This window comes from Heterocephalus glaber, unplaced genomic scaffold, assembly GCF_053883595.1.
Source record: "Heterocephalus glaber isolate CG9 unplaced genomic scaffold, H.glaber_assembly_v1.0 deba00001497, whole genome shotgun sequence".
NCBI classification, from domain to species: domain Eukaryota; kingdom Metazoa; phylum Chordata; class Mammalia; order Rodentia; family Bathyergidae; genus Heterocephalus; species Heterocephalus glaber.
In genome coordinates, this window is record NW_028258320.1 from 6960597 (window position 1) to 6979588 (window position 18992).

The 18992-nt window shown below is 35.9% G+C and overlaps 1 protein-coding gene across 13 annotated transcripts in view; it reads right to left on the reverse strand.

The window, feature by feature from the left end:
• The window catches only part of Supt3h (SPT3 homolog, SAGA and STAGA complex component), a 401578-nt gene that overhangs the window by 210934 nt on the left and 171652 nt on the right, over window positions 1-18992 (reverse strand). For all 13 annotated transcript variants that reach the window (XR_002395642.2, XM_004846434.3, XM_004846432.3 and 10 more), the window contains one exon: window positions 3645-3729. Coding sequence is in view for 12 of the 13 variants with exons in the window: in XM_004846434.3 (XP_004846491.1) it covers window positions 3645-3729 (85 nt within the window). In the remaining variant the exon portion in view is untranslated. The remainder of the gene's footprint in view (window positions 1-3644; window positions 3730-18992) is intronic.

Consider the following 18992-nt stretch of genomic DNA (forward strand, 5'->3'; position numbering starts at 1 on the left):
GTCTCTACCTCAATCTGATAAAAGTTATCTATGTAAAACCAACAGCCAATATCATACTAAATGGTCAAAAACTGAAATCCTTCACACTAAAATCAGGAACAAGACAAGGATGTCCACTATCACCACTCCTCTTCAATATAGTTCTGGAAACATTAGCCACGGCAATTAGACAAGAGAAAGAAATAAAAGGAATAAAGGTAGGAAATGAAGAAGTCAAACTGTCATTATTTGCAGATGACATGATACTCTATATAGAAGACCCCAAGAACTCCACCAAAAGTCTTCTAGACTTAATAACCAAATTCAGTCAAGTAGCTGGTTACAAGGTCAACACACAAAAATCAATAGCTTTCCTCTACACAAACAACAGACTCACTGAGAGAGAAATAGGGCAAACAATTCCTTTCACAATAGCATCCAAAAAACTGAAATACCTAGGAATCAACCTAACGAAAGAAATCAAAGACCTCTTCTCTGAAAACTATGGCACTCTGAAAAGAGAGATTGAAGATGATATCAGAAAGTGGACAGACATCCCCTGCTCCTGGGTAGGAAGGATTAATATAGTGAAAATGGCCATACTTCCAAAACTGCTATATAGATTTAATGCAATTCCAATTGAGATCCCAGCAGCATACTTCATGGACCTTGAGAAAACAATCCAAAAATTCATTTGGAACAAGAAGAGACCCAGAATAGCAAAAGCAATTCTAGATAACAGAGACATGGCAGGGGGTATCACAATCCCCAACCTGCAACTATACTACAAAGCTACTGTGATAAAAACAGCATGGTACTGGCAAAGAAACAGACCTGAGGACCAGTGGAACAGATTAGAAGATGCTGAAACAACTCCAGACACACTCAGCCATCTCATGTTCGACAAAGGAGCCAAACACCCTCACTGGAGGAAAGATAGCCTCTTTAATAAATGGTGCTGGAAAAATTGGGCTTCAACTTGCCAAAGACTAAAACTGGACCTATATCTCTCACCATGCACTAAACTAAAATCAAAATGGATAAAAGATCTAAATATTAAAACAGAAACGCTGAAGCAGCTGGAACAGAGGTTAGGGAGAACTCTTGAAGACACTGGGGTAGGAAAAGATTTTATGAACAAAACCTCAGTTGCCCGTGAACTAGCACAAACAATCAACAAGTGGGATCTCTTCTTACTAAAAAGCTTCTGCACAGCAAGAGAAACCACCAGCAGTGTGAAGAGACAACCGATAACGTGGGAAAAATTTTCACCTGCTCTTCCTCAGACAAAGATCTACTCTCTAGAATCTATAAAGAACTTTAAAAAATCAGACCTCCCAAATTTCAAGACCCAATCCAAAAATGGGCATCTGAAGTGAACAGTCATTTCTCAGATAAAGAAGTAGAAATAGCAAATAAACATATGAAACACTGTTCAACATCACTGGTCATTCGAGAGATGAAAATGAAAACAAAGCTGAGATTCCACCTCACCCCAGAAAGAATGGCTGGTATCATGAAATCAACCAATAACAAATGCTGGCGGGGCTGTGGGGAAAGAGGAACCCTGCTCCACTACTGGTGAGACTGTCGACTGGTGCAACCACTGTGGAAATCAGTATGGAGATACCTCAAAGTAACAGGACTGGAAGTCCCATTTGACCCAGTTATCCCCCTGCTGTGTATCTTCCCCAAAGAATTAAAAGAATCATACCACAGTAATATATGTGCACCCATGTTCATAGCAGCACAATTTACAATAGCTAAAACTTGCAAGAAGCCCAAATGCCCATCAACTGCAGACTGAATAAAGAAAATGTGGAGTTTTTAAAAAATAAAATGGAGTACTACTCAGCCACGAAAAACGAGAAATTTGAGACATTTATAGCTAAATGGATGCACATTGAGGCCATACTCTTAAGTGACATAATTAGGACACATGTGTAAATACTGAGTAGCTTCTCTAGTGTGAGAAACTTAAAGTTTAAATGAGGATTAAACGGTATAACAGATAATGTGAAATAGGAAGAAAAGGGGCAAAGGGGAAGGGGAAGTAGGAGGGGTAGGGGAAAGGAAAGAAGGGAATGGAATATGAGAAAATGAAAAAATGGAAACAAAGTCTTTGTACATAGGGAGGGATGGAGGGGTTGAAGGGAGGGCAGGGGAATGGGGAAAATAATAAGAACCAAGAGAGATTATGTAAAGGTGCAAATTTCCAGTGATGAATGTCATTATATTGTATACCTAAAATGTACCAATAAAATTCATTTAAAAAATAAATTACACATGCATTAGAAATGTAAGTGTTAAAAATGAAATTATATAAATACTAGAAAACAATATGGGTGAATTCCTCTTTAAATTCAATATATGAAATGGTGTTCTATGATTCAAACTCCAAAGGCAATAGACTGATGCTTTTGACTACATTAACAATATGTGCAAGCCAAACAAAGCCCCAAAATACAAAGTTAAAAGGTAACCTTTACAACTGATACAATAAAATGATACATTTGTACTACACACCAAAGAAAAATGATGGAAACCCCTAAGATAGATGGGACAGATCAAAACCCAATAGAAAAATGTGAAAAGGACCATGAAAGAACTCCTAATGGTCAATGTTGGAATACAGGGAGAATTAAAAATAATGATGATATGGAATAATGACAACAGAAAACTTAGGAGATACCCATGGATCCATACTATTATACACAGGAAATTAATAAATGGAGACAGGTGACAAGTTTTCTTTTTAGAAGATTTTCAATTAATAAATACAAAAGGAAAGCAGAAAACAGAAAATCACCACAAGGATGTACCATAGTAGTAACTGTCACAGATATAATTTACTGATGACTGAGAAAATGAAGAGGCAAAAATATTCAAGGAAAAGAGGCGTGAAATACCTCCACAATATACTTATGAGCCAAGAAATTAAAAAATATTAACTTGGGTTTGGAAAGTAGCTCAGTGTTAGTACTTATACCATGCATAATTCCCTGGGTTCAATTCCCAGCACCAGAATGAAAAAAAAAGATGTTACTTTACAGGGGAGGAATTCAGCATATATTACCTTTAATAAGTTATTAAGGTTAGTGACATAAATATGACATATTAATATGAGGCTCGGATATGATGCATTGAGAAGGATTTGTCACTTCTGTGGTAATCTTGCCAAAAATTTGTAAAAATAGTTATATAATATGCGAATATAAGAGGAAAGTGACAGTTATCTGGAACTATTGGTACCATTTGTGAAATTTTATATGTAAGTCTAAAATTCAAAATGAAAAAAAAAAACTTCAAGTTCTTAAAAAAAAAAACCACCTAATGTCAGAGTGACAGAAAGTAGATGGTGGCTGCCAAGGGCTAGGGGTTGGGGAAGAGGCCTGACCACACAGGGGAACAGGGAATAGTTTTAGATGGTGAGAAATGTCTATATTACAACTGCACTGGTAGTCATGTGGCAGTATTCCATTGTCAAAACTCATGAGGTTATGTACTTAAACCATAAATACTGTTATATATAAACTGTATCTCAATAAAACTGACACAAAGAATTCTGGTTGTAAATAAAATCTTAAAACACATATTGGGTTACAACCCCCAGTAAAAGCAGAATGCAGAGAAGAGATAGCAAATAAGATTATATATGCTCTTACCAGATTAATCAATTGAGTGTGTACCACATCTTCTACCAAAACCACTGTTTCATGAAGAGGTCTCCTAGCATCACCTAAAGAATACCTGTAAAAGAAGGGGAAAAACTTATACACCCCTATATTAAGGACAATAAACTAAGGAAGGCAAAAAGTAAAAGATACTTATTATTTCAATCAGCTTAATAGCAGCTATGAATTGTTCTCTCAAATGACCAAATCTATTATAGACAAAGAAAATAAATGTTTCGGGCTGGGGGGATTTAGCTCAGTGGTTCCACCTGCCTCGCAAGCGCAAGGTCCTGAGTTTGAACCCCAGTACCAAGAAAAGAAATGTCTCCTATACAAGCTGTAATTTCCAAAGAAAAGTACAGTGTTACTATGCTAGTTCTTATTTTATATTAATATTTTTAAAGCACATATACGGTGTCAAAATCCAAGTCCTCAGTACTGAGGGGAAAAAAGTACAAAATTACTGAGTTAAATAATTCCAAGATAAAACTACAAATTCAATTCACAACTCTAGCAGGAAAATGTAAAGTTTCTTATATTAAAAACACTCAAATAATGAAGTTTTATCTCAAACTTTTATGAAAATGTGAAGACTTATCTGCTAAATTTTTATTAGCATATACATTGTTATAGTTTGGATGTGAAATGCCTCCCTAAAGTCTCATGTGTTCAGAAGTGGGGCTTTGGGAAGGTGATTGAATTATGGGGGATTATCCTCAGTCAGCAGGTTATTCAATTGTTCACTTCACAGCTGAATGTGCTACTAGCAGTTGAGGTCTAGTCTGTCAGAAGAAGCAGGTTACTTGGGGCCTGACCTGGAAAGGTGTATTCTTTTCTTCAACTTGCTCCTTCCTTCTCTCTGCTTTCTGACTGCCATGCATTGAATAGTTTTCCTCTGCCAGCCCCTTCTACCATACGGTTTCTGCCTTAGAGTCAGTCAACCACGGGCTCTATCCACAGGAATAATGAGCCAAAATAAACCCCTCCTCCTGTAAGTTGCAGATGTCAGGTATGTTATCCCAACTGGAAAGTGACTAACACACACATAAAGAACCCCAAATGAGCTATACAGATAATTTAATCAGATATGTGACTTAATTAGTATTTCATGTTCAGGATTGCTAGTTCTTTAGCTTTTCTCTTACAGTTTTTCTTAGGTCACTTGTACCACCCCCACTTCCCAGGAAATACACACACACACACACACACACACACACACACACACACACACAGTGAAATATTGTTTGGGTAGTGTTTGAAAAATAGAAACAAAAATTTCTGTATATAGCCAGTGATTTCCTTTTTTCCTCTGCAATGTATGTAGAATTTGTAAGCCCATTAAAAACAAAATCCACTGTAATTAAACTCATAAGGCACTTAGAAAGAAGTGGCTGATACACATAAAACTATTTCTCCCTTACCTACAGACCCTGTTTTACCACTGACTGATGTGTTGACTGGCTTGCCTAGTACCCATTTCTTTAGCATACTGCCTCTATACTTCTACCACCACCAGTCTCCACTGAAGGCCTCTTAAAAAACTTTCCTCAAAGTCCTGTCTCGGCCTGGTCTCCTCCAGCAGGAACAGACACCATCTGATTTAAGAAGGACTGTGACTCTGACAGCTGTGACTACAAGTAGTAGGCCCTGAACCAGCCTGCTGAACTCTACTTAATAAAATGAGTGATAAAGACTAAACACACCCTATTTTCTTACCAAAAAGGACTGGTTTTATTCAATCCCAGGATCAATTGTCTCGTGAGGATTATGCAATGGGCTCTACATTTCCCTGTTAAGTATACAGCAAAAGCATGAAATAAAATCATGTGAACTTACACACCTTATTCTGTACATTTATATTCAGATGTAAGAGGATATACTCTTTTAAGAAGGAAAATGTTTCAAAAAGCTTGCAGAATTTATGATCAACCCTTTCGATATTGTGTATTATGTACATGGCCAATATAGCCCAAAACTGGAGGAAGACTCTTTAAACAAACACTAAAGAAAAAATATGAATAGAAAGTAGGTAAATAAAATTAAAAAATGACCGGCGAGACATTTCCAAATCACAGAAAGCAATTGTATAAATATACACTGAATATGTCTATACATGTGTTCTCAAAAAGCAGTAAAACCCCCTTTCAATACTTCCTTATACCACTTTTTAAAAAAGGATTTTAAGTTCACAAACTGAAAGAATTAGATATTTGCTGTTTTATATTCTGTTGATCCTCTACGTGACATGTGTGGTCAGAAATCTATGTCAAGAAATTCCCCAAATATGGCAATACTCATCTCTCTATAAATCCAGCAGCACCATTTCACTTGCCAAATCTCTAGCAAACTTCTGCACCCTATGAGATTCATGTAGCTGATGATATGTCCACAGACCCATCCTCCTCACATCCCCAACTGTGAAAGGCAACCAATACCAGCTCTTTCAATGGCACAAACATCAAAGGGAAAAATAAGCTAGCACAGGGAATATGTGTACATTTCCTTTTCAAGTTATATAAATGTATATAATATTAGTTCAAAAGCATAGCATAAAGCAAACACAAAAGACAAATATCAAAGGAGGTAAAATAAAACAAGCAATATTTTAAAATAAATATTCTATTTATGACATGAGAAAATCTTTTTGCTTTCCTTAAAACATACTATTAGGAGAATCAACCATTTTAGTTTGCCTAGGACTTAATGTTTTTTCCAAATTATACTCTACCAAAAAGATCAGGCTGGTTAGTACTAAAAAGTCATGATGTACTTTTCAAAAAAACAAGACAAGCTAGGAAATAGTTTAAGAAAATGAATAAATAAAATACATATTTACTTTCAAACAAATCCTTATTTCTCCAGTCCTATGGTCCCACAAGCACAGGAGAAAACAGCACTTGGGGGATTTACTCCTTCGTCTGGAGTCAATGCTCTTCCTGGCGCTAAAGCTGAGGACAAAGCTCATTGACATTGCAGGATGAGGAGCAGATACTCTGGTCACTTCACCTTGCAGTCACTGCTCCAAACTCAAACAACAAAAAGGTACCCAGGTGAAAGCTGCCAGAGATGCGAACCCAGAAAAAGCAATGCAGTTCACATGGCCAACATCCATCAAGGACATTACAATAATGTAGCTTCCTGACACATGACATCACAGCCATCAGCTACAAGAGGGGGAAGGCAGTTCTGATGCAAACCTAGCATCCTAGAAGTTAGATGACCTGCTGACCTGCTTCTAGGCCCCTTGGCTGCTATGTGACACAGTACCTGGCAAGTACCTTTTCTATACCTGAGCTTCTCAACAACAAGAGGACAGGATCAGATTCGATGACTTTGAAAAAGGCCTTTTCAGATGTTTGATTTATGAAAGCAACCACAACTCTTTTTTTTTTTTTTTTTTTTATACTAGGGATCAAACTCGGGACCTTGTGCTTTTGAGGCAGGCGGCAGAACCACTGAGCTAAATCCCCGGCCCTACAGCTCTTAAATCTGAAAACCTATGTCTCCAAAACTGAGTTGATACTGCCACGCTAAGAAATTAAATCTTACAGAGTAAACTGGGTAACAATCATGAAATTAAGAGGATAGGTTTTTAAAACAGGAAATAAAATGAAATTGAATAAAAAATAACCAGAAGACAGAAAAAAAGATTGCAATTTATTCCTGGTGTTGTATGTGGAAACATTCTGCTGTCCCTTAAGAAATTAACAAAAGAACCAGGCATGGCACTGTGTGCCTTTAATCCCAGCACTCTAGGAGGCTGAGTCAAGAGGACTGAAAGTCCAGGCAATTTAGTAACTTAGTGAGACCCTGTCTCAAAATAAAAAATATACAACAGACTAGGGATTTAGCTCAGTTTGAAGGCTATTTAGGTTCAATCCCTATGAGGAAAAAAGGGGGTGGGAGATTAACAAAAAAAACTTCAGAAAGACTGAGCATGGTGCTATATGCCTATAATCCCAGCTGCTCAAAGGGCTGAAGCAGAAGGATAGGATCGCAGATTTGAGGACTGCTTGAGCAACTTAGTGAGACCTGTCTTGACATAAAAAGGGCTAGGGGCTAGGTATGTAGCTCAATGGTAGAGAACCGCTGCGTTCAACATCTAGCATGGGGCAGGTTTTGGAAAAAGAGGCAAAATTTGGTAGTAATTTGTGACAGAGTCTACTGGGCCAGTCGCCAAGAATATGAGGCCCACAAGTAGATCTGCTCCTGAAGCATCTAGAAATAAAAAAGAAAAAAAGAGATGTTTCTCTAGTGCCATGTGTGCATCTTCTTGGATGCTAAGTTGCTTTCAATACTTACCACTGGCTACAGATACTAATGTAGTTAAATTATCCTGGATGCTGTGGTCAAGTAATTGCTGTGGTCCTTGGAGTCGGTTTTTTTTTTTTTTGAGGGGGGAGGACATTTTCCTACCTCAGGTAATTGATATTACTTAGGAATGGCCACTGAGAAATACAGCTTGGTGTACAAAGGCCCTAGGTGACTTTCTGTCTCCGAAAGAAACTTTATTCTCTCCAAAGTACTTACAACTGTGTTTGATTACACTTTTAGAGAGTACCCATTACTATAATACCCAGGAATTTCTCCTAACTGGAATTAGAGTGAATAGCAGTCTATGGCCCTAACATGTACCTAGTCAGCTCCTCTGGCACTAGACAGCACATGAAAACAGACATCATGCTGTTTGTGTCATTCTCACTCAGTGTTTGTGAGACTAATTTACCCACTGACACAGGGGGTGGGAGAGTGCCGAAGTTTGCTCATGATCAGTCATTTAATGCATGCAAAGTCATAAACATACACCAATTATCCTTCGTCCATTTTTATACCTCTATCCATTGCAACTCTAAGATTTGATCCACCTGCTTCTCAAAGAAACATTCAGTTAACAATGACTTTGAGAATGCCAAAATTGTAAGTAATCGAAATATCAAATATCTAAGACAAGAGATTTCTTAGCAGTGACAGTTTTCCTCACTGTTTGCTTGATTCCTCAACATTCATTTCCTCATCCCCTTTATCACACTCTATAAATTAATACATAATTTAAATGAACTGAGAATATTTGTAGCATTTTATCATGGTCCATTAGTAAAAATATCTGAAGATATAAAAAATTACAACCATTTATGATGTAAAATAAGGCTAATGTGAAAAATTACACACATATTAATTCACTTAAAGTAAAATAAAAAAATAAGACCTGGTAACAGTTTGAAAAACTAAACACTTAAATCATATATCAGTGTTGATCATTCAATCAGTATTTACAAGTGATAATATATGACATCTTTTCTCAGGTATCCTATTTACCTACAAAGCATCCCCATCTTCAGGATAGAAGCATAAAGCAAATGACTACAAATGATCTCTGTTTGAAGAAAAGGAATGGTAACAAATCAGGATCTACAATAACCACTGATTATTCAGTCACAGAACAACCCAGAGATGATTCAGTACATTCCTTCTATTTTAAACAAATGGCAAATAAAGGTCGGAGAGGCTGAAGGACCATCTCAAAGTCACAAATCCAGGTGAGGGGCAAGAGCTGGACTTTTAATTCATCCAGGATTTTTTCTGTCCTGATACTATACTAAATGAAAAAACCCAAGAAATTAGATAACTATTTATCAAAGAATAAGATTAACAAGTTCATAGAAAGGTGGCCTGGCTCAATTACTTTAACTACATTTTTTGAGGCTTTCAGAGAGATAAGCAATAGCTTCAAAATAGTTATTTTAGTCCTTTAGGCTGCCAAAACATTTAATAAATCTGTGAAACTTGGTTTAAAAAATCCTACATTTCTATAACACCAAAAAATGATACATTACAACTACAATAACATCTTATACTCATTGAGAACTTTTCTCAGTATTATTTAAAACAAACTGTAGGGCTGGGGATGTATTTCAATGGTACAGCACCGGCCTAGCGTGCTCAAGGCCCTGGATTTGATCCCCAGTACACTCCCCCAACAAAAAAAGTAGAAAGTATAATTTCACCTACATTACATGAGTGAGAAATTCAAGAAACTTAGGAAATGTGTCTGAGGCACCAGCATTGGTAAGCACATAATGACCAGAGTCACATAAGAGAAAGGAAGATTTTTTTCAACTCTCAGGTCTTTAGAAAATTAACCACATAAAATCAATAAAAATGTGACTTATGTAGTGGCACTCATGGTGTCCAGGGGCAGGAGGTGGGGTGGGGGTGCTATTCTGTAGTTATTTAAGTTTGAAAAATGTCTCATATTACTCTCTAGATTTGCAAAGCAAGTTACCATGTTAGATCTCTAAGAGCTTCTGTAGGAGAAAAAAAAACTTGGTTTTCAATATATTAACTGTTAATGTAATGATTTTTTAAAGTCCACTTAAGTTATATAGAATTGAAAATCAATTTCAAGAACAGTGACTTAAGGAAAAGAACCCCACAATGACTTGAAGTTTTTGTTGAAAAGATTCCAAATAAGCTTCAGCCTAAGATGTTAGAACCTCAAAACCAAGTTCCTAAGTTTTAAACAATGAGATGATGTTGGTGGTGATAACAACAAACATTTGGGCCTTTAAAAAACTGCATTAGGGCTGGGGATTTAGCTCAGTGGTTCCTCTGCCTGCCTCGCAAGCGCAAGGTCCGGAGTTCAATCCCTGGTACCAAAAAAAAACAAAAACGAAAAAAAAAACCCACACAAAACACCTGCATTTACTCATTCAGCAAATGTTTATCGTGGGTCCACATCATGTCAAGCACTGACTTTAACACTAGCTGGGAATTTTTTAAAGTTCCCACAAAGTGAAAAATGACTGATTTTTCTATTGTCATGGTAATAATCAGCCACCAGAAATAATTTCAAAATGATCAACAAATGATTGACTTTTCTCAGGAACAGACTTATTCTAATAGACACATGTCTGAGTGCCAACTCTTCTACAGACAATGGGCACCTCCAGAATGCCCTCAACTCCATATTTCCTGGGCCTCTGTAGATCAGCAGTCTTCCCCACGGAGAAACTGGACTTGACCAGTATACCTCTCCTTTATGATCAGCTATGAATCTAGTTTTCCCCTTTCATTTCAGATGCTGAACAATGGTTTCATTATTTTTGACAGTTTGAGAAAGCCTGCTCTCACAAACCTGTCAGCCTAAGCCCCTCACCTCTTTTTCTCCTCTTAATTCTATTTTTTATTCTGAAAGATTCCTAACGAGCAGAAAAATTGATAAGAGCACACTGAACAACTTTGTATCTTTCAAGTAAATCACTAATTGTTACCATCTTAGCACATCTGCTCTTTCCCAAAAGAAAATACAATACACACACTTGCTTCTTTATCAATTGTCTATTTTCCTTCAAGAAAACAAACACTAATTAAGCATTAACTACTTACCTGTCCAATTATTTAAATACAGGATGACCAAAAATGTGTATTTCTTCATTAATTTTTATAAGAATGTAACAAGAAATGTAAAGACAACAATCTAATCAAATTTATTCAATACAAGAACTGACCAGTTGAAATGACACCTGCCTGTTGCTCAGGATGGAGAGTCAGTACGTAAACAAACGTGCTGCCTGAGTGACACTCACCATAAACTGTTAAGTGATTAAGTACTTTCCAGGTGCAGGCATCATTTAAACTTTAAGACCCTATAACCATTATCACTCTACTATCCCTTTGCCTCTTGGAGGGATATTCCTTATATTAGGTAAAATTTTGTTTGTGTTTTGACTTCCATACACTGGGCTTAGTTCTGCCCTGAAGCCACATTAAATATTAAATCCTACTGTTACAAGATAGGCCTTCAAAAATATGAAAAGATCATACTTAAAAAAGTTTTTATATTTTGTTTTCTTTCCTAAACCGCACTTTGTGAATCGGCTTGAGATAGCATTTACATACCTAAAAAAGTTCAATTGTTTAAAGCACAAAATTCAAAGACTTTTAGTAAATTCACAGAGTTGTACAACCACCATCACAATCCAGTCTTAGAATAGTTCCATCATTCCCAAATAATGCCTCATGCCCATTTAGAGTTAATCCCCACTGCCAACCCAGCCAAGGCAACCACTAATCTACTAGAAGAAATTAGGCATTTCCTTCAGAATTAAAGATTCTCTACTTCTTATCATGAACGTCCCCATGTAAATGGCACAACATTAATGTCTTTCCCCACTAACACCACTTTCAATTCTCGCGAATCAAAATAGTTCAGTATTTATTCACTTATATACTGAGGTCCTGGTTCAAGTTTTCATTTGTGGAGGGAAAAAGTTCCCAAACTTAATAAATGAGCAAAAGGAATAAATAGCTCTAACCTAAATACTGAACATATATAAGTCAAATATAAAGCCCTGTTGCAAAGGGACGTTCATGCTAGAGCAGATCCACTTGCTGAGCCAGCTTTCAGGGTTTCTCCAGACTTAAAATTTCCATCTCATCCATAATGGTATCATAAGAGATTATGCTAAACATCTTGTTGAACTTTTTACACTACAAAAAGGGAAATTATTTTACTTTGATATGAACTGAGAACTTATGCACAAACTCCTAATAATTATGGATTCCAGAATTTTTCTTGAGATCAGTGTCAAGTTCAGACGGTGTAATGAGGGTTCATTTTTTTAAATGAAGCAAATTCATGGCAAAATTGTAATTTAATTATACTTCCATAGATATCATTCTAGAAAAAACACCTGAAAATAATATCACCACTGTATATAATTCTTCTCCCAATGTGCTTGTTTGCACGATCTCATCCAAAAAAGTTATAATCTCATTTACTATCATACTGAGTAAAGCTATAAATTTTAAAATGTGGAACACAGTGCAAAGTTGTTACATTATGAATTCAGAAACTTAAAAATTAGCTGTGCAAACATCTGTGACTGCCATAGGAAAATACATAATATATTCCAGTTATACAACATAATATATTCCATTTGCTTCTTCAGAAAGGGCTGTAGTGTACAAGTCCTTTGCCTTTAGAGAATATGTAAAACAGATAACGACCAGTTTTGTTCTGAGAAAATTAAGAAAATGTCTATCTCTAGTCTCAATAATATTCCTCAAACCAAAATGCAAGTTAATATACCCACAAGGAACGCATGTTCAGTCTGTTCTCCAGCACATGGATACAAAGGTGATGACATAAGAAAGATATTGAGATACAATTATATAAACAATTTTGTTGGTGACATATAGCATACATGAATGATTTTGATTTATTCTAAATCCAAAACTTAAAAATTTAAATCCACAACTTAAAAATTTTCATATGTACAAATATAAAGAGCACAGGCAAGATTGATGGAGTTGACAAACCTACTATCTAGACACACAAGCACAAATGCTACTGTTTTACCACTAAGAGTCTAAATTTTTTTATTTTGGTATCGGGAATCGAACTCGGGTCCTTGCGCTTGCGCAGCAGGTGGCAAAACCACTAAGCGAAATCCCCGGCCCAAGAGTCTAAATTTTTGATATGCAGAGTTCTTAAGGCCGTAATTAATTCACATTCTTATATGCTTCCTTACCACTGTTTAAACTCTCATCATAGAATACATCATACTTTCATATTAACTAATTTGTCTCTTCTAGATTTTAGAGAAGATCATGTCTTATTCTCAATACATGTTTGCAGGAGGGAGGAAGGAAGGGAAGAAGGGAGAGGTTGTGAGCACTGATTCAATGCTCTTCTGATTCCACTGTGATCTCTTGGTGTACAAGTTCATATGCAATTTATTATACTATTACACATTCCTTGTGCCTATCACAATAAAAGGAAACCAACAGTCAAAAGAAGAGTAGAACTATAGAGAGAAATCTTCTGGAAAGACACACAAAGGTGATGAAGGAGGACAGCTATTTAGATGTAAGTCATCTCCCAAATGACTCCTACTAGGATCTCAGATCACAGCCAGTATTCCCCAATTCTGCGGATATTCAGTGAGCACAAGAACTAGAAAAAGCTAGAGGGGACTAAACTCTTAAGGCTTAAAGGTAGCTGCCTATTAGATGAGAAAAAATATCTACAATTCATGTGACTTGTGAACATAGCATTAATAGGAAAAAGCCAACAACTGCAGCAATTGTGGTTAATAGTACAGGGTGATATTAGGTTACACAGTACAAGAAATCAGGTCTGGGACTCAACGGGTGTATTCTTTGAAATCTTAGTATTTTCACATACAGGTAATAGGAAGAACTCCAAAGAGGCAGATGGAAGAAGGCCCACTGTTTCCTTTTCTCTTATAATCCCATAAAATGCTCCATACTTTACTTTTATACCTCTGACTCTGCCTAGAAAACTTAATTGTACCCCATCAATGGGCCACCACTTTTCATTATCTGATTAATACCATCACATATTTCTAGAGTCTTGATCAAATGTCCCAACCTTTGTGAAATCTTCACTAACTTCTATCCTAAAACAAACTAGTTTATACAAGCTTATCTATAGCATTAGATAACTATATTAATGTTAACTGACTGATGGAAGAAATCTGGTCTTTTTCATCTATATATTCCTTGTACCCAGCATATAATGAGCATAAATGTTTAATGAATGAAATAAAAGTTTAACAAAAATGATCAAAAGTTTATTAAACTTGGTATGCATTTGGGCAAAGGTAAAATTATTCAAAAAGTTATTAAGAATAATTTTGGGGGGTTGGAGTTTGGTAAGAATAGAAACCAAGGCCTTCAACATGCTTGGCAAAACAGTCTACCACTAAGCCCTAATGAAATATTTCTTGAAGGCAGAAAATGTTAAAAAAGAAAAAGAAAAAAATGAGTCTGAAAGGAAATAAGATTTTAAATCTGTAACAGTGCCAAGTGTGGTGGCGCACACTTGTAATCCCAGCACTTGGGAGGCTGAGGCAGGAGGATCGCCATGAGTTCAAGGCCAGCCTGGGTTACACAGTGAGTTCAAGGCCAGCATGAACTACATAGATGCGTCAGGGGGAAAATAAAGAATTAGTATAACACTGGTAATGATGACAACAGTGATGAGGAAAATGACAAACCAACAGATATTCATAATATACACAGGATTTATGTTTGCTACATACTACTGAACTTATTGTAAACATCAAAACAACTCTATGAGGTACGTACTATTATTTTTTCCATTGCTATTCTTGAAGAAGTTAACTAGTTTAACAAAGGTTACATATTTAATGAACGGCAGAAGTAGGATTCCAACTCCTACCAGTCTGACAATATCTAAACACTCAAACCTCTGAGTACTCTAGTAATATTCTCTTTCATAGAAACCGAAGAGATTTCAGATTATTTCAACTTCTGCTACATCAAAAATAAAATAAGTTAAAAGATCATACAAGCACATATCCAATTAGGGTGGCTATAGTAGTATACTGGGTAAAGATTTGATAAAATTACAAATGACTTTTTGACAATTCAGTGTGAAATATGCAGAAATGCAAACCAATGTATAAATGATAACAACAGTTGAGTTTACAAGAGGAAAAAAGTCTGGAAACTGGAATATGAAATGATTTTCATATTACTGACCATGAAAAGAATCTATTAGAAAAGTTAAAAAATAAATCTCCCAGATCAAATGCAAATAAATGACCTCCTCTATTTAATAGCTGAGTTTACCACATGAAATTCACCTTGCTTTTAGGCTCAAATGTTAATTTTAAATATTAAAATTATGCAACAGAACCTATAGTGTCATTATACATATATCATATAAAAATTATGACTTTCTGGGACAAAGTTCTGATACAGTCTACTAAACCATGTAAAACTTTTCCAAGGCTGAACCCTGATAAAAACATGCTTTAATGTACAAATACTAGAATAAGAAGTATCGCACTGATTTAATCACATTAGATATATTACAACAGATATTACACAGAATTTAAAATTGACACTTAAGAACAAGTAGATTAACAAAGTTTATAACTTTCATGTTCACAGTGTAATTTTTCTTGCAGCTTAAGTCATCAATGCCATTCTTAAACCATATGCAAAGAATCTGATAAACAGAAAAACCCCAGAAAAATACAAGCCTTGGGGCTTCCCCAAATGACTTCAGGAATCCAGAATCTCTTTCTTATAATCTCCAGTTCCTACAAGGGTAACAATCAGACATTATTTTTTGTGATCAAATTTCATTTCTCAAACCTATTAGAGACACTTTTCTTCAGATTTTACAGAGTCAATACTTAACTAACAGTAAAGGAGGGATGACACTGTATGCCCTAGGGCAAGGAAGTTTCTAGAATACAAACAAGTTTCAACAATCTGACTCCCTGAGTACTGATAAAGAACTAGAATACTAGACACATAAACCTGAGTTCTCTCCTCCTTCCGACCCCATTCCAAAGATTTCAAAGACCTATGAAATGATAGTTAGGTGATTGTCCAAGTGTATCTTTCACAAATGGATGGCTCAAAATAGTATTTAACATTTAAAATTTAATCATTCATAATACACCATTCAGTTTTTCATTAAATTCACAGAGCTCATTTCTACTTATAAATGTGTTCTTTAAAATGCTTAGAAAAAAAAAGTTAAGTGGGGGGTTTCATTTTTTTAAAAAAATAGAAAAATAAACAAGGACCAGAGTGAGTAAATGTTTTCTATATATATACGCTTAATCTTCAAAAGAGAATATACAAAATTAATCTGCTTACTGTGTTCACATAGGTGTCATCTTTATGGTGCTGTTAAAGTGCAATAGCCTACAATAATCTATTCCAGAAACGAGGTACAACAGGAATGGAGGACTGGCAAAGGAGTAGAAACAGAGGTGTCTGCAGCACTTTTACTCCAAGTTTTAAGAATAACATAACAGTAAAATACTGGTTTAATTCAGTATAACTACCTCAACATTCTTAAAAATCACACCCGCTTTATATAAAGACCCTACACACTTTCTAAAACAAACTTACTTTAGGAATAATTTCACAGCAGCAAGAGAGTAAGAAAAAAGATTTTATGAAATACTGATGTCTAAAATGTCTTTTAATTTGTGTCCTACAAAAAACAAAACAGTGAACTTTGAAAGGGTACTAAATCCACAATCATGAATTGCATTTTGGTAACTAACTTTATCCAAACAACTTAACGACAAAATGAAGTCCTAAGGCTAAAATTACCACACAGATAATACAATGGAGAAGTTGGAAGAAAGGGTTGTTGCTATCCTCCACAATGTAGTTTTCTAATTTCTATAAAAGGAAACAATTTAGAGTATTGTTGAAGAGGATTCGTATCATAAGAAGGTATTTTTAATTTAAAGAGTAGAACTTTACCTATATCTTCTAAGTTTAAAACATGTTGAATACTATCAGATCCAAATAATTGCGTGAAAACTGCTAGATTGTACACTATGAATGAATGGTAGAAGTTCAGAGTCTATAGTCTATTTGCAGCTTCACTATTAATATGTTTGAAAACCTGGGGTAAATAGCGGACAGGGTGCTAGGGATTGAACCTAGGGCCTGCACATTGTGTATAACCAGCCCCTTTTTAAAACAGGAACCTCACTACCTTGCTAAATTGCACACACTGGGTTCAAACTTGCAATCTTCCAGCCTCAGCCTTACATAGTGGTGGGATTACAGGTAAACAATACTAGATCCAGCCTGGGCAAATTTCATTAAGTTAGCTAAATATTCTAAATAGCCCATTAGTTATCAGAAGTGGGACCCAAAAGTTGACATGGAAGTTTAACACTAAATTTAGACCCATTGTCATTGGGATTCCTAAAAATGTTCACCATATAGAACATCTTGCTGTGTATAATTTTAACTCACTTTAACAGTATTTGCTAAGCATCAACCAACCAGTAGCAAATTTGTCTCCTAAAGTCTGAAGAATGCAAACAGTAATAAGACCACGTCCTGTGAATTTTAAAAATAGTATGCAGCATACTAGTAAGCAAGCACAGAAATACAAATCTCATTTTCAGTCTGTCTAACATAAAACTGGACTATAATACAGAAATTATAAAACTTTAGGAATTTAAATTTTCAATGATACAAGCATGTGATTTTTGAAGTATAATTTTTAAATTGTACTATTATAATTATAAAACTATTATTATTTTTTTTTTTTTGGTTTTTTTTTTTTTGGTACCAGGGATCGAACTCAGGTCCTTGAGCTTGCACAGCAGGCAGCGAAACCACTGAGCTAAATCCCTGGCCCTAAAACTATTATTTTTAAAAAATGGTTAAGGTCACCTAATAGGTTAGGAAAGACTATTATAACCCAAGGATCAGCAAATTTTTTCTGAAAAGGTCAGATAACAAGTAGTGTCACTCTGCAGCCTTTGCCGTAGCCATACAACTGCAGATGTGACAGCAAGCACCAGTAATGCATGAGCAGGCATGGCTGTGTTCCAGCACAGTTCCATTAGGGTCACTAAAAGCTGAGTTTCATGCAATTGTTACATGTTACAAAATATTACACTTATTTCCCCAAGAATTAAAAAATATAAAAAACATTCTTACTTAAGCAAACCAGACAAAAATAGGAAGGTAAGTAGATCTGACCTGATCCCTCAGTTTGTCAACCCCTGGTAGAGTCAAATACCAAAATCAAATAATTTATGAGTTAAGAGCGAGCTTAGTGGGGCCGGGGATTTAGCTCAGTGGTTCCGCCGCCTGCTCTGCAAGCTCAAGGACCCGAGTTCGATTCCTGGTACCAAAAATAAAAAAAGAGTGAGCTTAGTAATAGATATTGGTCATAAATTGATACTGCTGTTCTGAGAAAAGAGAAAGGAAAATACGTTACAGTAATCAAGAAAAACTTCTTCCAAAAAGTATCTAAGGTAGAGGGTTGGAGGACCCTAAGGATAACTCACCTAGTACAGCTACTACTTGTACATGCAAGAAAATGGTTGTTCTATCAAATATTATGTCAAAATATGTAGAAAACAAGCAATTAAGCTTCATGTTCTTGGTTAAGCTCTAGTGTACATCTCATATATCTTATCAGTGTTTGAAATACTGACTACATATTCATAATTAAAAGGCAAACTTATGGCTGAATTTTGTTGCTCCAAGGAAGGTATAGTGAAATCTTAATGCCTCCCAGTACCTCAGCATATGGCCTTAGTTGGAAGTAGAGTTTTCCTAGAGGTGATGATGTTAACACAACATCCGTAGGGTGGGCTCTAATCCAGCATGATGGTGTTTGATAAAAAGGGGAAATGTGCACACAGACAGACATGCAGTGAGGGAGATGATGAGAAGACATGGGGGTAAGTCAGCAACATGACTGGCGCAATGCATCCACAGCCAGCACCTCTGGGAATGCAGAAACTGTGTGGAGCAGAAGAGACTGTCCCCTGCAGCTTTTGA